The sequence below is a fragment of the Sus scrofa genome, chromosome 9 (assembly GCF_054392235.1).
Source record: "Sus scrofa isolate SSC_HxYL_T2T_F1_AM1 chromosome 9, Sscrofa_HxYL_maternal_Yorkshire_Landrace_v2.0, whole genome shotgun sequence".
Lineage (NCBI taxonomy): Eukaryota > Metazoa > Chordata > Mammalia > Artiodactyla > Suidae > Sus > Sus scrofa.
This window is the reverse complement of record NC_139391.1, coordinates 18,123,248-18,148,312: the sequence shown is the minus strand read 5'-3', so window position 1 is coordinate 18,148,312 and position 25,065 is coordinate 18,123,248. Positions and strand designations below refer to the sequence as shown.

Here is a 25,065-nt window from a genome sequence, read left to right as displayed (position 1 = left end):
ATAATACTCTCTCTCTTAAAAAAAAAAAAAAAAAAAATCCTCCTTACAGCTTTTCTCTCTACAATTACCAGAGGAACATTCCTGATCTCTTATTTTGCAGAGAGATGGAGATATGCAGCTCTCTTTTTGTTTCTTCCTCGCCCAACTGGTTCATTCTTGAGACCTATTTTGACAAAATGAAAAGGCCACCTGGCAATTTTCTGTAACAAAAAAAAAAAAAAAAAAAAAATCTATTGTTGGCCTATTTTACATTCTCCTTAAACAACCAGTTCAAACTAAAGTCAGCTTTTAACAGATTTTTTTTCTTCCTCTTTCCTAACCTGTATATGATCTCTACAAATACATACGCACCTAGAAAATAGCGAACAATATATTGTGTATCTGTTTTACCATAATATTGTGAAACAAAACACATTTACAGAAAACCACACAAAATATATGTATAGTTTACTGAATTATTTCTTTATAATTATTATAAGGCAAACACCCTGTAATTATCACCTGGAACAAGACTAGAACTGCGCCATTGTAATTGTAGCTCCTTTGCTTCTTCTAAAAGTAACCACTGACCTGACTTTTATAGTAATCCCTTCCTTACATTTCCTTGGTTTTATCATCCATTTCTTTGTTGTTGTTCGTGAGGTTTCTTGACCATGCCTGAGGCCTAAGGAAGTTCTGGGGCCAGAGATGGAACCAGAACCACAGAAATGACAATCCTTAACCCACTGAGCCACCAGGGAACTCCCATTTCTTTGTCCTTACGTATCCTTAAATATTCTATTTAGTCTCATCCAATTTTTTTTAGCTTCAAGTCTCTCTTAGTCTTTGGAATCCAACTCCATCGCTTTATTTTCCTTATAGTTTATCTATGGAAGAACCCAAGCCATTTGACCCATAGGGTTTCCCAGTCTACATATCTGAAATAACTCATGAAATAGGTTAACATGTCTCTCTCCTCTGTATTTCCCATGAATTGGCAGCTGGATCTAGAGGTATAATCAGGCTCATGTGTGAGGCCTTTGGCAAGTCTGTAAGTGGTGGTATGCCCTTTTATGAGGAAGCAATTAATACTAATTTTTACTCTTCCTTAATGTTAGCAAGTATTAATGTCCGAGTCATAGTTGTATTATTTCATTAGAGGTGAAAACAGTCATATTGTAGTTCTATCAATATGTTTTCATTTATTTTCTGGATTATTTTGTTGAGTAACTTCCCCTCGTCTATTATAGAGTTACTATAGAAAAAGTCAGGATAAGTGATTGAATCTTTCCTATTATTTACCCAGTTCACAAAGTGATGAATTAGTTCCTTGTCATCCTCAAAAGGTGACAAATTGGTTGTATTATTATTGAGAATTTATGGATTTAAACATAACTAAAACAGAAAAAAAAAATTGAAAAAGAAATGAACAAAGCCTCAATAGCCTGTAAGACAATGTTAACTTTAACATGTGTGCAACTGGAGTTCCAAAAAAAGGGATACAATGAATAAGAAAAGAAAAAAGTATTGGCTAAAATTTTTGCAAAGTTAATAAAAAAATCAACGCACAGATCAAGAAGTTCAGTAAACTCCAAACAGGAAATTCAAACAAATAAAATAGACTATCATAGCAGATCACAGAGGCGCAGACACTATAGAAAACCAAAGGTAAAATAATAAAATCAGGGAGTTCCCATCGTGGCGCAGTGGTTAACGAATCCGACTAGGAACCATGAGGTTGCGGGTTCGGTCCCTGCCCTTGCTCAGTGGGTTGACGATCCGGCGTTGCCGTGAGCTGTGGTGTAGGTTGCAGACGTGGCTCGGATCCCAAGTTGCTGTGGCTCTGGCGTAAGCTGGTAGCCACAGCTCCGATTGGACCCCTAGCCTGGGAACCTCCATATGCCGCAGGAGTGGCCCAAGAAATAGCAAAAAGACAAAAAAAATAAAATAAAAAAATAAAAAATAAAATAAAATAAAATAAAATCAGCCAGAAGAAGTAAAAACATTACATATAAGAGAATCATGCTAGTAATTATTAACTTCTCATTAAAAACAATAGATGTCAGAAGTCAATGGAATGATGTTTTTAAAGTGCTAAAATATAATATATAAAATGCTAAAGTGCTTGATCCAGAGAGCACTAAATAAATTGTTGTTATTACTACCTTTATTTGTTTTTCACTGTGTTTTTATTTATTTTTTGGATGCCACTTTTTTTAATTAATGTGTAGTTAATTTGCAATGTGCCAATTTCTATTGTATAGCGAAGTGACCCAATCATATATCTATGTATATATGTACACATAAATTACACATGCTTTGTAAATTAACTATACCTTAATAAAGAGTATGTGTATGTGTACACACACACACACACACACACACACACACACACACACACACACACATTCTTTTTCTCATACTGTCTTCCATCATGTTCTGTCCTAAGAGCCTGGATATAGTTTCCTGTGATATACAGTAAGATCTCATTGCTTTTATTATCAATTTCCTTAAAGTGGTAGAGACTACTGAATGAATGTAATATCCTTTTCTCAGTACTTAAAGAGACAATTTAAAAGAGTACTTTCTGGTACAAAATGTAATCTTCCTGTGAATTTCTAGATCCCTAGGACGACGGTAGTTATTCCATTGACGTTATTCAAAACTACCTAGTCAGGAGTTCCCATCGTGGCGCAGTGGTTAACGAATACAACTAGGAACAATGAGGTTGCGGGTTCGATCCCTGGCCTTGCTCAGTGGATTAAGGATCTGGCATTGCCGTGAGCTGTGGTGTAGGTTGCAGATGTGGCTCGGATCCTGCGTTGCTGTGGCTCTGGCTTAGGCTGGCGGCTACGGCTACAGCTCCGATTAGACCCCTAGCCTGGGAATCTCCATATGCCGCGGGAGCGGCTCTAGAAAAAGGCAAAAAGACAAAAAAAAAAAGCTAGTCGGATAAATGAAATTAAAATACCCTCATAAAATTTGCTGCTCTTTTTAATCAAGACCTGGATTTAGAATCTCCACTTTGGTTGAGATATATAATATGTAAGACATTTTTCAAATATTTGACCTCAGAGTGATAATTAGAAAAGGGGAATTTCACTCAAAAATGTAATAAAGAACCTCTTTCTAATTGTGACTGACTTAATTTGTATGTAATATGGCTTTAAAATTCCTGGTGAGTTTATTCTTGCTCATTTCCTTTATTTGTTTATAATCTTCTGTGAACTTGTAGGAGAGACTATGTTTTATTAAATTAATGCATTATTCAAATAGACTAATATTTGAGAAGGCTATGCTTATTTACAAACTTTTTTAAATGCCTCTCTTTAAAATCTGTTGCTTAGATGTTCTCACTGCTCCTCCAAGTTTGAAACTCTAATTCTCTACAAAGCTGAATTAACCTATTTATTTCCCTAAATTGCCATTCTTGCTCTTTTTTCCTCTCCTGGAGAGAGTATGTTTTCTGCCTTGGATGCCTCCTAAATACTCTTACTGGTTAATTTCTAATCTTCCTTCATAATCCACCAGAGGAAGTGACTTCTGTTGGGGAAGAACCTCCTAGTTGTTTTCTGGGTATAGTGTACCTCTGTGAATCTCTTTACTTATCTACACAGCAGCGTGTAATGAATAAGACTCCACGCTCTGGATTCAGATCATATGAGTGTGAATCCTGGCTCCACTACATTCTTGCTACATGAACTTGGGAATGTTTCACTTGATCTCTTGAGCTTCCGTTTCCTCATCAACAAAATGAGGATAGTAATTATACCTATCTCAGAGGGTGATGTGACAATTAAAAAAGATTGATACATACAAAGTTCTTAAGCAGTGCCTAGCACATGGTAAATGCTACGTTAGTAAACACTAACAGAACTTTCACATTTAGGAATCATTCTAACGGTCCATGCCTCACCTATTAGGTGATCGTAAATAATTATTGTATGAATGAATAAAGCCAGAGTAGCCTCTGCTTCTGTATTTTTCTTTTGTAAAATCAATATAATTAGTATTTTTGAGTACCTAGAGCATGGATTGACACTCAGATATTTATTGAATGGATAAATAGGTAGGCAAATGAATGGATGAAATTCAGTATTGGGTGCTATTCTGTAAAAGTTAAAAGTAGAAGGAAATCAGTGTGAATTGGTTTCCTTTGTAACAACTTCTTGGAAAAAATAAGGAGCTAGAGAATGGGAAATAACCAAAGAGAATGGGAAATAAAAATAGTGAATGTGGTAATAGATGGTATAGAAAATGTTTGCCTTTCTTACCTCACAATTAAATTATATCAGGATTAGAGTGCACGTATCCAAAAAAAATATGATTATTGTCCATTGGGAGGTGAAGGAATAAGTGCATTTTGTAATTGTGTATTTGCAAGACCTGATTTGAATGCAATTTTTCCCATTTGTCAGTTGTAGGATTGCGAGCATTTTATCAAACATCTCGAAGACTCCTAATTTGTTAGAGTAATAGTCAGTATAAGAATCAAATAAAATAATGCACACAAAACTTTCAAAACTGTGCCTAGCACATGGTAATACAGGCCATAATAACCCACTTATCTAATAGGAACAAGACTATTGGTTGTTCATTTATTGAAAAATTCTTTAAATATTTTATTTTCATTTAAAATATGAATGTAGGAGTTCCTGTTGTGGCTCAGTGGGTTAAGTAAGAGCCAGACATAGTGTCCACAAGTATGTGGATTTGGTGCCTGACCTCACTCGATGGGTTAAGGATCTGGCATTGCCACAAGCTGTGGTGTATGTTGCAGATGCAGCCTAATCTGGCATTGCTATGACTGTAGTATAGGCCTGCAGCTGCAGATCCGATTCGACCCCTAGCCCAGGAATTTCCATATGCCACAGGTACAGCTGTAAAAAGAAAAAAATAAATAATAATAATTTATATTAAATTGCCAATTTTTCTTGTAAGTGGTCCCCATCATTTTGTGTGTGAGTGGTGGTCAGTTTCTGTATCACTGGTGCCAAAAGATCTGATAAAAGAACAATAAATATGATGTACAATGTACAACAGAAATTAAAATAATTCAGGCTCCAAAATAACAGGCTCTTCTCTCATCAGCTCAATTATTTGCATAGCAGAGAACCAAGAATAATCAAAACAATTTTGTAGAAGGTAAACAACCCATCATTTTTCATGTATAAAATATACCAACAATCAAAGACATTGGGGATATAATCTAAGTGTCAAAATATTTCTAGACTTTGTGGGTTTTTTTCTCAATCTTTTACAGCTGCCTCATCCACATTAATTTGATAACATTGTAAAAACAAGCTGCTTTTTTTTTTTTTTAATTTTTAGGGCCACACCTGCAATATATGGAAGTTCCCAGGTTAGGGGTCGAATCAGAGCTGGAGCTGCTGGTCTATACCACAGCCATAGCAACACCAGATCTGAGCCACATCTGTGACGTACACCCAGCTTGTGGCAGTGCTGGATCTTAACTCACTGATCAAACACACATCCTCATGGATACTAGTCAGGTTCTTAACCCACTAAACCACAACAAAAACTTCAAATCAACCTACTTTTAATGAGCCTTTCCAAAATAATCCCCTTCCATTTTAGAGAAACAACTTTTGCAGACAGACTAATATTGTATCAATTCACAGAGTATTTCATCAAATTACGTAAACACAGCAACGAGGGACGTAGTTAACAAGTAAAAAGGAGGTAAATGGGCTTGGTAACAAACTCAGATGAATCTTGGTAAATAGACAACTCTACTTGATCAGAATAACACACCCCTTGGTAAGAGTATAGCTCTACCTTTTGAGGAACACTATGAAGATTCGTTCAGAAGTAGCTTCCTAACCATGACATCTGGCAAGCCCTGGTCCAGTCCATAGAATAATGGGTTTTGGTTAATTCATCAAGTACTTAACTAAAGTAAAGAGACTATATCACTGACGTGTGAAAGAGATTAGGTTAGTTCTATTGACTGAAATATTACTTCAGTAACACTCTGCAATCACTCTGACATCCTTGTTCCCAGTAGAAATTTAGCTATATTTTCCTTAGACATATTACTTCATATTTGAGTCGCCTTCCACTCTAGAATCACTTGATTATCTATCAATTCCTCAATATTAAGTATGTGTCTTCTTTGTGATACCAATCCCTAGCCTCTAGTAGGAACTGGGAGATATCCATAATAGTCTGCATTCTAAAAACCACGTCTCATGAGAAAAATTAGAAGAAACTGGTTCACTTAGAACAAAGAAGACAAGGTAGGTGTGACAGCTGGTTCCAAAATTTCTGCTTTTGGAGTAACCCAGCCTGGTTTCTAGTTCAGGTTCTACAGTTAAACAGTTTTGTGACTCTGAAAATCACTTCATTTTTAGAAATCTTGGATTACCCAATTATAAAACTAAGGAGAGAGAACCCTAATTAGGAGAATTCCTTCTGAGTTAGTTGTTCCACTATTTGAAGCGCCATTATTCATCTTTGTAAGTGATCCAGCTTACTCTCCTTGCCTTCAGATGATAGAACTGGAATCAGTAGGGAGAAGCTGTAGTAGCATTACAGTTCTTTGATTTACATAGAAAAAAAGTTTTCATGGTTCCATCTTGGTTCCAAAGTATTCAAGCAAAGGCTTCGATGACCACATGCATGAACACAGAGTGGAGATAGGATTAGATTAACTCCAAACTCTGAATCTTATCTTTCCGTGGTAAGATTCTTTGTTTAAGTCAATGGGCCTAATGAAACAAGATACTCAACTTCTCTAACTTCTCCAAATGATTCTACTTTCCTACCCTTTGTTCATATGTAGTGTTTTACTGACAGTAATTTTAAATTTATTGTTCTCCTCTTCAACCTAACCACAGGCCTTGTTTTGAGACACTTAATATTATGCAAAAATGAGATGAGACATAACAATGTCATTTCCCTGATAGAACTGAGAGAATCCCAAGTACCTTGGCCAACTGTACTCCAAAGCTTTCACTAGTATCACTTCCATGCAACATATAAATTTCACTACGTGCAGCCATTGAATGAATCAATGGCAGTCAAGGTCAGTGGTATTGGAAGTCTCACCAAATTTCCCAGAGTAAACAGGAACCTAGGAGTGGCTTGATTCCCTGTCTCCTATGTTGTAGATTTCTTGCCAAAAATCAGAACCTATACTTCTACTCTTTTACAACCATGGCACAATGGTCAGAACTATATGAGGATATTTGCAAATGGCTGAGAAAGCAGAGAAACAATAACTAAATTGTTTGATGGCAACTATTATGTTGAGGAAATTATTTATTCTTAGATGCAGGTTAATCACCTCCAAAAGATACCCTTAGTAGATTTTGTTAGCCCTAAAAAGCAAGTGAACTATTCATTTAAAACTAGTCTGTTTCATTGTTTCCTATAAACCTTACAGAAAATATCTTGTCCTTAGACTTTAATCAGAATAAGGAAAAAGCTCCATCCAGCAAATTACTGCTCCAGAATCCAGTTAACTGAAACATTTGGTGAAAATATAATCCATGTTGTATTTTATTTGTTTTCAATTAAAACATATGTGCTATGAACATGTACTTTATTTATGAACAGAAAACATTAACACTAATGGTTGGCAGTATTTTTTAATGCCAAGGTTTTAATAGTTGTTTCCTGCATTCACAGAGTATGTCCAAATGTACGTGACCACATTCATTGCCTCGTTTGCTAATGGGCTATGCTATCCCTGAAGCACTGAGATTTTTTCTCATACTCAAAAGTGCAGATTCAAATTGTTTTTATTCTTTAATACAAAATTTTGTCCCAGCCCTGGAAAGTATACTGAGGTATAGCTGATTCAAACAACTAAAAATGCTAAATGACAGTAAAGAATCTTCTCAAAGAGTGAGAAAAGTAAAATTGTTTTCATTGGTTTACTCTATTATCTAAATGAATATTACCAAAATCAAACAATATTTTTAGATTCACTCAACTTATTTTTTATTTGTTACAGTGGCCATGAAGACTCTTCATACTTTTCAAAGCTAATAAAATAGTGAAAAGATATGATTTATAATACAGAAACAGGAAGAAGATTGTACAATTTTAAGATTAGCAATAATTGGAAATTCAGGAACTCAGTGACTTGGAGTTTAAAGTCAATTTTTCATTTGATCAAGTGCAAGACTTGATAATGCAAATGTATACCCAGTTACGTATTAAAATTAGTTGATCAAATCAAGACTTCAGTAATCTCTAAGGACAAAGACACAGCATATAATTAATAATAATAATACTCAAGTATTTACATTGAGCCAGGAGGTGTTTTGATTTCTCTCATTTGGGTATTCACATCAAATGAAAAATAAATGATTTTGAAATTTCTGTTGGCATGCTTCTCTTGGTGCAATATTTAAGAAGGGACTTAGAACTTTTACTAGCAAATCAATCTTTAGTTTTATTGAAATGCATGTCACCAGTTGCATCATACAAATAAGTGTCAGTGGTCATAGTCCTTGATGTCATTACCTGAAATCTTTAAACAAATTAAAATTTTAACATCTGTTACTTTTAAAGCTGAGCTTTAGCTAATGTCTAATGTGAGAATTCGTATTTCCATACCTTTCTGTTTAGATTATTTTGAGGTTTTTTTAAAATTATTTCTATTGCTACTCTTGCTAAGCGTAGAGCATATATATAGAATTTATATTTTACAGTTGGCCAGCATGGAAGATGCACAGGCTGGGAGGCAGAATAGAACAACAAAGGCTCGGCTGCCACAGTATTAGGTTCATTCCTGGTGCCCTGGTTATTAAATTTATGACCTTGAGAAAATTACTTGACCTCTTTGATCTTTATTTTCTCATTTGGAAAATGGTATAATACCTCCTTCATTCTTATTTTTTTAATAAGGTTAAATGATCAATGCCCACATATGAAAAATGCTCACCATTGTAAATAATACATACAACTACTATTATTGCTCCTCACAAATTAATCTTATTTAGTATTCATTTTCTAAAAGGAGTAGTCCTTAAAAGCTCTGCATTGTTGTTTTGTTTTGTTTTGTTTTTTAGGGCCACACCCATGGTATATAGAGGTTCCCAGGCTAGGGGTCAAATTGGAGCTACAGCTGCTGGCCTACACCACAGCCACAGCAACACAGGATCTGAGCCGAGTCTGCAACCTATACCACAGCTCACGACAATGCTGGATCCTTAACCCACTGGGCGAGGCCAGGGATCAAACCCATGATCTCATGGTTTCTAGTCGGATTCGTTTCCACTGGGCCGCAACAGGAAATCCAGAAGCTCTGCCTTGTTTAGTGTCCAGCTGGAGAGCACCATTGACTTGGTCACCTACTCCACTTTAGCTGCTATCTGCTGACCTCTATAGGAATCAAGTGAAAATCCATCCTTGGTGAAACTATTAAGCCGCTAAGATTCCATTGCTATATTAGTCCTTGAAGTTATACAACCCCAAAACTGAAGAATGGATCAGTAAGAAAAATACACTATATAAATGGCTAAATAAGAAGTATCTGGCACGCTCATTTTAGAATGAGAGATTTGGGAGCTTGAGTTAACATTTTTATCGATATACTTTTATATGTTCACCTCTAGAATCATGGCTTTTGTTTTGCTGTGTTTTATGTTTATTTGCCTCTGTAATGCCAAAATATCATGACAAATGCAGGAGAGATTGAAATAAAACAGAGATTACTATGATGTAAATAAGCATACTTCTCACAATCTTAATAAGCAATGCTTATATCTTAACATTTCTGATCTTCTAGGCATACTCTACAAAAAAATTATCAAATCAGGGCCAATAGGATATAACATGTGTCCTATCAACATGAATTAAGATATAAAAACTATAGTTAAGGGGTAAAAGAAAAGGAAAATTTTTAGGATAACTTGTTTAATAAAAAATTAAGTTGCAATCCTGTTCTATTTGTTTATTCATTGAGTCAGTAAATATTTATTGTGTCTAATATTGTCTAGGCATAGAACTTCAAGAGGAGAGGTAAATTTGAGTAGTTCCTGACTGATTCCCACATTAGGGAGAAAAACTCTGTATTAAGATGGGGCCACTAGATATGGCTACACAGGAAAAAGAGAAAGAAAGTGATCTACCTTAAAAGTAATCTCTTTGTTCTAGGACCTCTTATTTGAATGGATCCCTGTTCATCTTGGATCTGTATTACTCCTTGTTTTGTCCTACCCAGAGAATAAACTTTATGCTGGAAGACAGAACCAGCATGCAAATTTAAGTTAATTCTGATAGTATGGTATGAATTCACCCAACTTCATTTGCCAAGCTTTTTATCTTTTTTTTTTTTTTTTTTGTATTTTTTCTCTTCTATTTCTCTTAAAACACTTAAAGATCGAGAGTTCCCATTGTGGCTCAGTGGGTTATGAACCTGACTAGTTTCCATGAGGTTGCAGGTTCGCTCCCTGGCCTCCCTCGGTTGGGTTAAAGATCTGGCGTTGTTATGAGCTGTGGTGTATGTCACAGACATGGCTCGGATCCCACATTGCTGTGGCTATGGTGAAGGTTGGCAGATGCAGTTCTGATTCAACCCCTAGCCTGGGAACTTCCATATGCTGCAGGTGTGGTCCTAAAAAGCAAAAAACAAACAAACAAAACAAGACAAAAACCCAACCAAACAAACAAACAAAAAAAAAAACACATAGCAACAGCAAAACACTTAAAGATCTTATTGCTTTATCTGTTGTGGCATAGATATTATTGTGTAGCTGTTTCTTTCATCTTCTCCAATATACTTATAAAAAGTATTTGATGATCCTTTGGAAAGTGAGAAATGTTCTAGAGCAGTGATTAAACCAGGTCCTCAGTAAATCTCCATCTGCCCACAGCTGTCTGAAATAGACTCATATCCCAAAATTACTGGACATATATCTCCAAAAGCTATAAGCTAGTTATATCAATTATTGATATATATTCATGGTTTCTGAACATTTAAAGTGATGTTGACAATGCCAGCACAATGGCAAATGTATAGACATTATTAAATTTTATGTCGTGTACCTATAGACAAGTTAAGGAACTCACAACTTAAGCAAAGTGTAGGGTAACTCGAAGAGCATTCATTAAGGTGATAAAAGGAAGAGACTAAAACACAGATCTGTAATTAATCTCATTGTCTTCACTGGAAGTGAATAAACACATTTGTAATGATGAATAACAGTATTTTAAGAGTTTGGGAAATAAAATACAAGATGATGTGAGTGATAGTGATCTTATAGTTGTGCATATGATAACTCATTTATATTCTCATATTCTGTCATGCTTTATACATTAATAATGCCTAATATTTACATAAATATAAGTGATTTACAGTTTATAAAGAATTATTATCATGTTTAACTCATTATAACCTTCAAAAGGAAGGCAAAGGGAATGGATATTCTTTGAATATCAATACTTAACACGGTGTGGTTCCTTCCCACATATAATTGTAATCAATTCTTGCTATGATATTATGAGGTAGCTATTATCCTTCTGATAAAACTGATGCTGAAAGAAGCTAAACAGCTAGTTAAAAAGTCACACAGATTTTAAATGATAGAACCAAGGTTAGTACCAGTAAGCACACAGTGGTCATGATATATATTATTATACCCATCTTATATATTAGGAAACAGACCTATTGAGAGTCAATGACTTTTATTATTTTTTCAAGCGAATTATGGCATATCTTCCTTTCTAGTTTTATTGAAATAGAATTGACATATATCAACAATCTAAGTTTAAGGTGTACAACATCCTAGTTTGATTTACGTGTCTTGTGAAATGATTACCTCAATGTTTAGTTAGCATGCATCAGTTCGTATAGATTCTATAAAAAGAAAAAAAAGAAAGAATGTTTTCCTTTTGATGAGAGCTCTTAGGATACTAAGACTGACAGCTCTGACACAGATCATACAGCAATGTTATCTGCAATCATTATGCTGTACTTTACATACCCAATATTTATTTATCTCACCGGAAGTTTGTACCTTTTGGCCATCTTCTTCCACTTCTTCCTCTCCTTCTCCCCACCTCTAGTGGCCACAAATCTGATGACTTTTTCTTGTTGTTGCAGTTCTTGGTTTCCACATGTAAGATCATACAGTATTGACCTTTCTGTGTCTGATTTATTTCACCTGGTATAATTCCTTCAAGGTTTATCCATGTTGTTGTAAATGGCAGAATTTCCTCATTTTTTATGGCTGGAAAACATTCCCTTGTGTACATATATACCACAACTTCTTTATCTATCCATCTGTCAATGGACACTTAGATTGTTTCCCTGTCTTGGCTATTGCAAATAATGCTGCTATGAACATAGGGTGCATGTATCTTTTCTAGTTAGTGTTTTTGTTTCCTTTGGATATATTCCCAGAAGTGGAGTTGTTGGACCATATGGAAGATTTTTCTTAATTTTTTGAGAATCCTGTATACTGTTTTCCATAGTGACTATATCAGTTTACAGTTCCATCAACAGGGCACAACGTTCCCTTTTCTTCACATCCTCAGCAGCATTTGTCTCATCTTTTTGATGGTAGCCTTTCTAACAAGTATGAGGTGATATTGTGGTTTTGATTTGCATTTTTCTAATGGTGTGTAATGCAATCATCTTTGATTGTACCTGTTGGCCATTGGTATTAATGCTTTAGAAAATATTTATTCAGGCCTTTTGCCCATTTTTTAATTGGATTAATTTTTGTGGTATATAGGGGGATGGTTTGGGGGTTTTTGTTTGGTTGATTTTTTTTTTTTTTTGCTTTCAAGTTACATAAGTTTTTAGTATATATTGGATATTAACTCCTTACCAGAAATATGATTGCAAATATTTTTTCCTGTTCTGTAGGTTATCTTTTCACTTTGCCGATTGTCTCTTTTGCTCTGCAGGAGATCTTTAGTTTGATGTGATCCCACTTGTTTATTTTTTATTTTGTTGCTTATGCTTTAGGTGCTGTTATCTAAAAATTCATTGCCAAGACCCATATCAAGAAGATTTTTTTTTCCTGAATTTTCTTCTAGGACTTTCATGGTTTCAGGTCTTACATTTAAATCGTTAATCCATTTCAAGTTAATTTTTGTGAGTGATGTAAGATGGGAATCTACTTTTACTCTTTTACATGCGAATATCCAATTTTCCCAAATTCGTTTCTTTTTTTATTAGAGTATAGTTGATATACAGTGGTATGTCAGTTTCTCCCAGAGCCATTTATTGAAGAAATTGTCTTTTCTCCTTTGAGTATTCTTCACTTCCTTGTCAGATTAGTTGACTATGTGTGCTCATTTATTTCTGATCTCTCAATTCTGTTCCATTATCTATTTGTCTGTTTTTCTGCCAGTACCATAGTCTTTTAACTAGTATACCTCTTTAATATAGCTTTAAATCAGAACATGTGATGCCTTCGTATTTATTTTTCCGTCTGAGGTGTGTTAAGCAATCCTTAAGTAGATTATCATCTATAGCATGATTTCTTTATAAAAAATCAAACATATTTAGGTGAAAGTATAAGATTAAATCCAAAGGCACATGCTGCATGCTTTGTACAACTAGATATGCAACATAGAATAGGTTGCTGTAAAGATTTTTAAAATTGATATACATGATTTTTAGTCCCAATGAAAAAAAAACGTTTTGGCAAAGCAAGGTGTTTGAGTTCAATTGTATAATTGAAGATATATACATAATTTTCATACATAATATAATAAGGGAGTCTCGGTCACTCATGTTTCAAACATCTTCTTTAGCACGTCTGAAATCATACAATACATATTAAAAATATTGGTGAGCCACTTCATAAACCTGAGCCATAGTGAGTAAGTCCTACATTGCGTCATAGTGAGCAAAACATCCTTGCTCACTCTTTCCTAGGACCCCGGATGAATCCAGATTTTCCAATTATCTCTCTTTACAAAGAGCCCCCATGAGGATGATTAAGCGGAGTAGTGAAGCCAGACGTCTGCTGAAAATGCCCACTTGAAATCTTGGGTGAATTACAATATACTTATAAATGAATTTATGAATTTATGGTTTAGCTCTTCAGATTCTTAGCAGATGACAAATGCTTGTTAGTTATATTTTATATTTCAAAAGTTTGGTTTTGATGAGTAAACTATGACAAACAGGGAGTAGGGGAGAGATTAGGAAAAGCTAATATTTCAAACTAAATCATGAATGTAAGATTGAGGAAAAAAGAAGTTTCCCCAAGTGGCTTTTAATGACTGATAGCTGAATATAGTGAAGAAAAAAGACAAGCATATGAGAAAGAAAAAAAAATTATGCTTTATCACAAAAATAGGTCATCCTCCACATAACATAATTTAATGTATATTTTAAACAGTAGCAAACACTAATGAGAAAATTGGGATAGACCAAATCTTATCACGTCATTCCCCTGCTTAAAACTCTTCAAAGTCTTCCAATTGCCACTAATAAAGTGTACAGATTCTTTAACATAACACCTCTGGAACTTCATGAGCCTATGTTTCTCCAGCCTCAAATTTTTAGCATTTCCTCCTAACCCAATTCACTCCTTGGACCCTAGTAATCAAGGCCAAATGTCTATTTCTGCAAGCTACCATCTCACTCTGCTTAGAAGTACTCGCTGTCTCTCTCTTCTAGCCATTCAGCAGGGCTCAGCTCAGCTGTCACCATCTCCAAAAATTTTTCTCTGACCCCGACTGCCTTTTCTTGAAAGCACTTGTTTATGCACTGCGTATTTCTCATTTCTTCTACCCTGGCACTGAGCTCCATGAGGGCAGGAACTGTGTCCTATTCGTATTTATCTTTCCCAGTGCCAGTGTCATGAGCTGAACTGTGTCCCCCAAAAAGATGGTGAAGCAATGTTTTTTAAGCAATGTTTTTTGTTTTTTGTTTTCCTAAAGAAGAGATGTCAAATAGTCTGTTATCTGTGTAGACCAGACAGGTTAACAAACAGGTGGGTATTATCTGTAGACCCACAGGTAAAGTTTTTCCTTTGTCAATTGAAATGCATCCACATCCAGAAGTTGCCTTAGTAGGTGGGTGTTTTCTAACACAAGGCCTACCAGAGTTTAGGATGGATTCTGTATTTCCTTTCTTGAAAACATGTAGTCAGAATACACAGAATAACACTAGTGTTTTTGTAAAGCATTGAGCACCCTGCCTTGCAGATGTCTTAGATAACCTAGACAGAAGCAGTCTCCTTAGTAATATTAAATTTTGGAGATACTCTAGATCACTTTCCTAATCAAATCACATAAAAGAAAGTTGGACCAAGTTACTGAATGATTATAAGTCACCATGGGCTTAGTTGTTTACATTCATAAGGACTATCTGGGTACATTGTAACCATCCAACTCTTTCAAGCATTGGGGGTTTTATTCCAAGCTGCTCAGATGCAATATCAGCCTGTGTTCCCAAGACTTCTGCCTTCTGGCCTCCATTCTCATTGACACCTGCTCCTCCTCAGTGTAGTCAAAAACAAGGGGAAAGGATGAACTGTGGTCACGCCTCATGTTCTATTTTCAAAGGATGAGGGAAAGATTTTATGTCGAAAAAGGTTAAATCAAAAGCTTGGGAGTTCCCTTCATGACTCAGTGGTTAACGAGCCTGACTAGGATCCATGAGGAAGTGGGTTCAATTCCTGGCCTCACTCAGTGGGTTAAGGATCCAGCACTGCCACGATCTGTGGCATAGGTCACAGGCACGGCTCAGATCCTGCATTGCTGTGGCTGTGGTATAGATTGGCAGCTGTAACTCTAATTCAATCCCTAGTCTGGGAAAGTCCATATGCCATGGGTGGGGCCCCCCAAAAAAAGCAAAAGCTTTAGACATTCTTTTCCACCTGTACCTCCTATGTTAACATGAGGATATTAACATGAGGATGTGCGGTAAATACGGAAAGAGAAACCCAGCTTTACTCTATATGCAGTCCTGAAATTATTTGCACATCACATGTTTATTAAACAGATCAGTTTTTGTTTGGGGAATTCATGTTTAAATCTCACATGCTTTTTTCCTTTTCCAGAGTAGTGAAATATCCACTACTTTTACTTCCTTTCATGATTTTTATTACTTATATTTTTCTTTGTCAGCTTGTTTATTACTGGTATACATGTAGGCATCATTAATGTTATTCTTTTTTTTTTTTTTTGTCTTTTTGTTGTTGTTGTTGTTGTTGTTGTTGCTATTTCTTGGGCCGCTCCCGTGGCATATGGAGGTTCCCAGGCTGGGGTCGAATCAGAGCTGTAGCCACCAGCCTACGCCAGAGCCACAGCAACGCGGGATCCGAGCCGCGTCTGCGACCTACACCACAGCTCATGGCAATGCTGGATCGTTAACCCACTGAGCAAGGGCAGGGACCGAACCCACAATCTCATGGTTCCTAGTCGGATTCGTTAACCACTGCGCCACGACGGGAACTCCTAATGTTATTCTTAATAGCCAAACATTCCACGGTCTATGGTGCTGGGTGAGGGTGCAGTGTTTGAGGGTGAGACCTACCAATTCTTGTCACTCAGTTTATTTTATAATTGATTAGTCTGCCAACATTTGATGATCCATAGCTATTTCTTTATCATGGATACATCTTTTCAATATTATAACCGATTCTCTAAATTGATCACTTACCAAAAATATTTGAGTGTTCCTTGCTCAAATCTTCATAATACTCATCGTATTTATCCTGTTAGGGATCACTGTAGCTTACATTATTATCAGTACAGTTTTGGAGTGTGTGCCAGGCATCTCTGCCTCAATTTCCAGCCTAGGTAATTTGAGGTTTTTATGAGCATTGTATGACCTAAATCAAGGCAACTAAGTCTTTAGTCATTTAGTCAGTCTGGATATATTTGAAAAGTGTGTTCTCCTTGATCAATTCCAACATAATATTCAGCATCCAGCCCAAGTGCTAAACCTTTTGTTTATTCTCCTCCTGCTTTTCCAAGAAGTAAATCATGGGAGTTCCCTTGTTGCAGAGTGGGTTAAGGATCTGGTGTTGTTGCAGCTGTGGCTTTGGTCACATCCCTGGCCCAGGAGCTTACATGTGCTATAGGCACAGGCATAAATGAAAGAAAGAAGGAAAGAAGGAAAGAAGGAAGGAAGGAAGGAAGGAAGGAAGGAAGGAAGGAAAGAAAGAAAGAAAGAAAGAAAGAAAGAAAGAAAGAAAGAAAGAAAGAAAGAAAGAAAGAAAGAAAGAAAGAAAGAAAGAAGGAAAGAAAGAAAGAAAGAAAGAAAGAAAGAAAGAAAGAAAGAAAGAAAGGAAGGAAGGAAGAAAGAGGGAGGGAGGGAGGAAGGGAAAGAAGGAAGGAAGGAAAAGAAAAGGAAAGGAAAGAAGAGAAAAGAAAAGAAAAAAGAAAAGAGAAAAGAAAGAGAAAGAAAGAAGGAAAGAAAGAAAGTCAGTCACTGGGCTCACATAACATAGTCCCATTACAGAACCTTAGAACTTATCCTAGCCTGTTCAATTATGTCAAGGTGTTTAGAGATCTATTTTTCCAAACAACTTGAGAGCTATTGAAAGCAGAGAATTTCTATTTATCAAGAATCAATTTGTAACAACTATAAATGGAAAGCAACCTTTCATTTAAAATGTTTAAGTAATAAAAAATGTATAAGCAATGAGGTCCTACTGTACAGCACAAGGAACCATATCCAGTCTCTTGGGATAGACTATGATTGAAGATAATATAAGAAAATGAAAAATAAACCAATGGGACTTAATCAAAATGCCAAGTTTTTTCACAGCAAAGGAAACCAAAAAGAAAACAAAAAGACACCTTACAGAATGAGAGAAAATAGTGTCAAATGATGCAACTGGCAAGCAACTTATACAACGCAACAGCAAAAAAGCCAACAACCCAATTGAAAAGTGGACAAAAGACCTGAATAGACATTTCTCCAAGGAAGATGTACAGATGGCCAACAAGCACATGAAAAAATGCTCAACATCCCCGATTAGTAGAGAAATGCAAATCAAAACTACCATGAGATACCACCTCACATCAGTGAGAATGGTCATCATTAATAAGTCCACAAATAACAAATGCTTGAGGGGGTGTGGAGAACAGGGAACCCTCCTGCACTGTTGGTAGGAATGTAAGGTGGTACAACCACTATGAAGAAGAATATGGAGGTACCTTAGAAATCTATACATAGAACTACCATATGACCCAGCAGTCCCACTCTGGGGCATATATCCAGACAAAACTTTCCTTGAAAAAGACACATGCACCCGCATGTTCATTGCCACACTATTCACAATAACCAAGCCATGGAAACAACCCAAATGTCCATCAACAGATGATTGGATTAGGAAGATGTGGTATATATACACAATGGAATACTTCTCAGCCATAAAAAAGAACAAAATAAGGCTATTTGCAGCAAATGGATGGAACTTGAGATCATACTGAGTGAAGTAAGTCAGAAAGAGAAACACAAATACCATATGATATCACTGATATCTGGAATCTAGTATACTACACAAATGAACCTTTCCACAGAAAAGAAAATCATGGACTTGGAGAACAGACTTGTGGTTGCCAAGGGGGAGGGGGAGGGAGTGGGGTGGATGGGGTGCTCGAGGTTAATAGATGCAGACTGCTGCCTTTGGAATGGATGGGCAATGAGATCCAGCTGTACAGCACTGGGAACTATGTCTAATCACTTCTGTTGACTCTATACATGTATGTATAACCAGGTCAACATGCTGTACAGTAGAAAATTGACAGAACACTATAAACCAGCTATAATGAAAAAATAAATAAAAATGAATATATATATACATGAATGACTGGGTCCCTTTGCTGTACAGCAGGAATTGGCACAAACATTGTATACTTTAATACAAAATAAAGAAAGTAACCTTTAAAATTGTGTAAATTTTTTTAATTTATAAAAGAATCTACATGTGCCAATTACTAAAAATCATAGATATACTTATTCCCTTGTTACAGATGAGGAAACTGGGTCTCCAATTTACACAGTTAGTAGATGTAAGAATCAGGATGTGCAGCTAGCTCGGTTGTTGCCGCATTGCTGCTCAGTGCTTAGCGTGAACTCTGTATCGACTGAGACGCAGTGGTAACCAGAGGTCATGTGAGGCAGTGTAATGCTGTGTACATTTATCAACTCCTACTGACTGCACTCATTTTTCAGCCAAAAAAGAGTCAAAAAGACTTTAAGGGGAGTCTTTCTCAGAGACAGGCAACTTTCCTTGTCTTCTTCTATTCCTTTGTTTATTCTTTCTTTCAATTAATGCGCATTTATGAGGTAGCTATGCACCTGCCCTGTTCCACTGTGTAGCACAAAACAGATAAAAATCCCTGTCATCATGTCACCAAGGAGACAGACAATTAAAAATTAAATGAGTACATAGATAATTTATATAGTATATTACAAGGTAATAAGTGCTAAGGGACACTGAGCAGTAGAGCAGTATGAGGAATTGGGGGGTACTGTTAGGGGACAATATTAAATAGGGAGGTCAGGTTCAGGCTCCTAGAGAAATTGAAATTTTAACAGCACCCTGAAGGAAGGGTATTCTAGGCAGCAGAAACAACTAGAGCAAATGCCCGAAGATGAAAGTGTGTCTGGCGTGTTCTAGAAATATTAAGGCAGTAAGTGTGTCCTGAGTGGAATGAAGAAGGGGGGTATTAGCAAATGAGGCAAGAGAAAGTGGTCCTGTAATGCAGACAGACCACCCCTGCTTTAACAGAGTGGATGAAAGGAAACCATGTCTCCAAATGGATCATTTGGCTTTGGTCTTAATTGCTCATTGGCCCTAGCCCACATTTGTCTTCACAGAGCAGCCCTCCAAATCTCAGCATCATCTGAGATTAGAATATTTAGAATACTGTTTCAGCCAGGTTCAACCACACTCACTTATATGCACTCTTAGATCATTACTTCTATAGAGTTTCTGGTCAACTCATTTCTTTACATTTATAGAGGCTACAACTGATAGCTGTTTATACAATGCATAGTATGTACTCAGGAGATAGATATGTGAGTGAGTGAGTGAATGAATAAATGGGTGGATGGATGGATAGATGAATGGATAGGAACAGATTTGATTTCATAACATAGATGGATACTTCTACCTGTAAATAACCTTGTATTCTGGATGTAGACATAAGATACACATTTCCGTATTACACGGAATTGAATATCTGCAATAATCAATAAATGTTGATTATTTTTAAATCTATCCATGTTCCATCAAAGTAAGAGAAATCAGGGAAAATGTCTAGTTCTCTAGTTCCTATTAAATATACTTCATCTGGAGCAGAGTCACTAGTTAAAAAAAGTACTTAAATCTAATCTTGGGGAAGGGAAAGTTATTTCCCTTTTAGCTGACGTATTTATGTCTACAAAAGCCATAGCGATTTTGGTTGTCTTGGTAAAATCTTCAACTTCAAATGTCAGCTACATGTTATTCCCTTTGTTCAGCTTAGCCTTGTTTACAGAAGTAATTTGTTTTCTTAGCTCTTCCGTAACTCAGACTATCTGTGGCATTTACTGTTAGCATAGTGGATATAAATCAGAGTCCTTGGATTGGTTTTCACCTTTGGTCCACAGTTTGCGGTGACTTCTATACTATTATAAATGCAGTATATTGAACCTAGCATATGGCTATGAAACTTTTGTAAATATGTTTTTTTTTAATTTCCTTATCATTGCCTATAAATATGAGGGAACAGTTTTGGAAAACATGAGCTGATGTGTTTCATAGGAAAAGTCAATTGGGGACATTTTATTTATTCTTGGTCATCTTTCACTTGATAAACAAATTCTTTAAATTTGAGGCAAACAAGTACATTTAGCAATCTATGCAGCATAATTATTGACTTTAGTAGGAAATTAAGTAACACTTATTTTAACTTCCCTATCAATTTAAATCCATTTTCCATTTATTGTTATCAACTATTATAGTTAATTTAATAAAACAATCATTTTACTTCAAGTATAATTCCAGATATGTTACCTTATAATTTCCTACACTATTGTTTTGATTAACTAATCATTTGTGCTATCTTGAGAGCAGCTTATAGCCCTACTCAATATTTTTTCAGGAGTTCCCATTGTGGCTCAGCATTAAGGAACCCTACTAGTATTCATGAGGATGTGGGTTCGATCCGTGGCCTTGCTCAGTGGGTTAAGGATCCGGCGTTGCCATGAGCTGTGGTGTAGGTCACAGATGTGGCTCAGATCCAGCGTTGCTGTGGCTGTGGTGTAGGCTGGCGGGTATAGCTCCAATTTGACCCCTAGCCTGGAAACCTCCGTATGCCACAGATGCTGCCCTAAAAAGTTTAAAAAAAAAAAAAAATACTCCATTTCACTGTGCTTGTATCGAATAAATACATTTTTTTAATCTTTTTAAAATTTTTAAAATATAGTTTTTAAAATCTCAGGTAACCCTGAGAAACCCCTCTGAGGCAGTGAGAGAGGAGCTAGGATATATAAGAGTTTTTGCAACAAAGAGCATGGAGCTGGAACAAAAGAGGCCTGGGCTCACTGAAATCTTTCCTTTGATATGCACCTCCTCTATCAAGGCCAGTATCCTGAGTTTTCACGGCCTGCAGGACTCAAAGGCTCTCACAGATGACAGTGACAATCTTTATCCTTAACTGCAATGCCCGCTGAAATAACTGGGCTGAAATACAACACAAGGAGGAAAAGGGGGACTATCAGGACATATGTGATAAAGGTGGAGGGGGAAGTGCATACAGCATGCACACGTTTTACAAAAGTTTGTTGCTGGTCTCCTGAAGGTCACTACCAGCCATAAGGAGCAGACAACACTATGAAGAATTGTAGTGTTTTTCTAGATATGAGGTGATGCAAGAATTGGGCACATAAAATCTCCTAAAAATATTTGACTATCGGAAGACCTGTTGTTCCAGTTTTCCCAGAGTGCCTCACTCCTGATATCCACCCTGAGCTCTGCGCAGGGGGTGTTGTGGGCCTGGCAGCTGCAGTGGCTCATAGTTTAATCCAGGTAGAGGCTGATGACAAGTGCCAAACTTCAGTTCACATTGTAATTTCAAAATGTCATGAAAATATGTGCTATAAGTATTGTACTGAATGAGTATTCAGTCATATTCTGAGAAGGATGCTATTTGTTGTTCTTATACTTTTAAAGAGTCTATCAAGCATTCTTTTAAAATGGTCTCATAATGATTTTTAATAGCTATAACTGTTATCACTCTATAGCTTAATATAAATGAAAGATGTTGGTTGTGACGGCATGGATGGACCTAGGGGATATTATGCTAAGTGAAATAAGTCCAACAGAAAGAGACAAACACTGTATCATTTCACATACATATGGATTCTAAAAAAACAAACAAATGAACAAACATAAATTAGAAACATAATTATAAATACAGAGAACAAATAGGTGGTTGTCAGAGAAGAGGGGAATGTGGGAAGAAAGAAATAGGTGATGCAGAAAAAGAGGTACAAACTTCTAGTTGTAAAATAAATGAGTCCCAAGTATAAAGTGTACAGTATAGGAAATATAGTTAATAACTATGCAGTATCTTTGGTAACACATCATAACTAGACTTATCATGGTGATTATTTTAGAATGTATAGAAATATCTAATCTCTATGTTCTCTAGTAAGAACTAACATAGGATTGTAGGTCAAGTATACTTTAGAAACAAAGAAATTCACTCATAGAAAAAGAGATCAAATCTGTGATTACCAGGAGGTGGGGGATGAGGAGAAGGGAAATTAAATGAAGACAGTCACAAAGTACCAACTTCCACTCATAAGATAAATAAGTACTAGGAATGTAATGTACACTATGACAAATATAATTAATGCTGCTGTGTGTTATGTATGAAAGTTAAGAGAGTAAATCCTAAGAATTCTCATCACAAGGAAAAAATTTTGTATGCTCTTGATTTTGTTTCTCTATGAGATGGTGAATGTTCACTAAACTTATGGTCATAATCATTTCGTGATATATATATATAAGCCAAATCATCATGCTGGACACCTTAAACTTATACAATTCTATGTGTCAATTATATATCAATAAAACTGGAAGAAAAAATTTTATAAACCATAGCATAGTAAAATTCATCTCAAAATAGAAAAATTCCATGTTTAAAATGATTTGATATTCTGTGGTTGGTTATAAAAATAATAAAGTCAAATATATAATATATTTCCTTATTCTTTAGACTGTGTATAGGGGTTCTTTTAATATTAAATATTTTATTTTTATTTTATTGAAGTGTAATTGATTTGCAGTGTCATGTTAGTTTTAGGTATGCAGAAAAGTGATTTAGTTATAAAAATGTGTGTGTGTGTGTGTGTGTGTGTGTGTGTGTATTCTTTTTCAGATTCTTTTCCCTTATAGGTTATTACAAAATATGGAGTATAGTATCCTGTGCTTTACAGTAGATCCTTGTTAGCTACCTGTTTTATATTTAGTAGTATGTATATGCTAATCCCAAACTTCTAATTTATCCCCCCTTTTTTCTTTAGTAACTGAAAGTTTATTTTCTGTGAGTCTGTTTCTGTTTTGCAAATAGGTTCATTTGTATTTTTTTTAGATTCTGCTTATAAGCAATATCATATATTTGTCTTTCTCTGCATGGCTTACTTTACTTAGTATGATCATCTCTAGCTCCATCCATGTTGCTGAAAATGGCATTATTGCATTCTTTTTTATGGCTTAGTAGTATTCCATTGTATATTTCTAGAAAATCTTTATCCACTCATCTGTCCGTGGACATTTATGTTGCTTCTACATCCTGGCTGTTGTATATAGTGCTGCAGTGAACACTGGAGTGCAAGTATCTTTTCAAATTATAGTTGTGTGTGTGACTAGCTTTACTATAAGTTAATAGCAGGAAATGCCAGGAAGTTTAAAAGATGTTAAAGGTAGAGAAGAAAACCTGAAAGGCAAAACATCAAGCTTCTTTTCCTTCTCTTTCTGAAATTATTACATAAATATCCAGAGTATCTTCCTTGTGACTCAGCTCAGAATTTGTGGAATGTTCTGATGGCCATAATTTCCATCCTGAAATGTCAAAAATATTGAGGTTTCTACCCAAATGATTAGTGCTGCTTCTGTTCTCTATGTTAGAGTAACAACAACAACGAAGATGAGCCCACAGACTAAACATGAGCAGGACAATATTTGTGTTTTGCTTCATTACCATTAATTGATAGATTTCAAATATTTAAAGAACAAGTTTGATTGATATAGAATCCTTATTATTATTTATTACTGTTGTAATAAATTAAGGGTTTTTTGTCTTAGGCTGTTAAAATGTGACTCGTAGCACTTTCTTAAGGAAAAAAAAAAAAAAAAACCACAGGATTTTCTTTTTCTGTTTCTTTTCCATAGGTTTAGGCTTCAGTATTGCAGGAGGTGTGGGGAACCAACACATTCCAGGAGACAACAGCATTTATGTAACTAAAATTATAGATGGAGGAGCTGCACAAAAAGATGGAAGGTTGCAAGTAGGAGACAGACTGCTAATGGTAAGTGTGACTCAAGCAAAACTATATGTGTATTTATAAAGCTCTTGTGTCCCAGTGCATGACTGTCTTAGTTACTTCAGGCTGCCTGAACAAAATACCGTAGACTAGGTGAGTTGAACAGAAATGTTACCTTCTCACAGTTTTGGAAATGGTGAAATTTAAGAGCAAAGTTCTGGCCCATTCGGTTTCTAGTGAGGTCTCTCTTCTTGGCTTGCAGAGAGTTGTCTTCCTGCTGCATCCTCACAGGTCCTTTCTTCTGCACTTGTTCAGAGAACACTCTCTTCTTTTAAGGCCATGAGTCCTATTGGCTCCACCCATAACTAATCTAATTAATAACTTTAATTACTTCCTAAAATCCCTATCTCCATATACAGTCATGTTGGGGGTTAGAAATTCAACATATGAATTTAAGGAGACGGAGCACAATTCAGTCCCTAGCAGTGACCTTGGGCAGAAATTGAAAAGAAGGGAGAGCAGATTTTGTGGTAAGAGATATCAAAAGTATATGTATAATTGTATCTTATTTGTTGAGATTTTAAAGACAGAAATTTAAATTTTCAGAGGTCCTGTTGTGGCACACAGAAAATGAATCTGACTAGCATCCA

At 35.8% G+C, this 25,065-nt stretch overlaps 1 protein-coding gene across 50 annotated transcripts in view; it reads left to right on the top strand.

Moving 5' to 3' along the window:
* The window catches only part of DLG2 (discs large MAGUK scaffold protein 2), a 1,974,117-nt gene that overhangs the window by 1,427,347 nt on the left and 521,705 nt on the right, over positions 1–25,065 (top strand). For all 50 annotated transcript variants that reach the window (XR_014814818.1, XR_014814817.1, XR_014814819.1 and 47 more), the window contains one exon: positions 24,324–24,460. Coding sequence is in view for 44 of the 50 variants with exons in the window: in XM_084975536.1 (XP_084831662.1) it covers positions 24,324–24,460 (137 nt within the window). In the remaining 6 variants the exon portion in view is untranslated. The remainder of the gene's footprint in view (positions 1–24,323; positions 24,461–25,065) is intronic.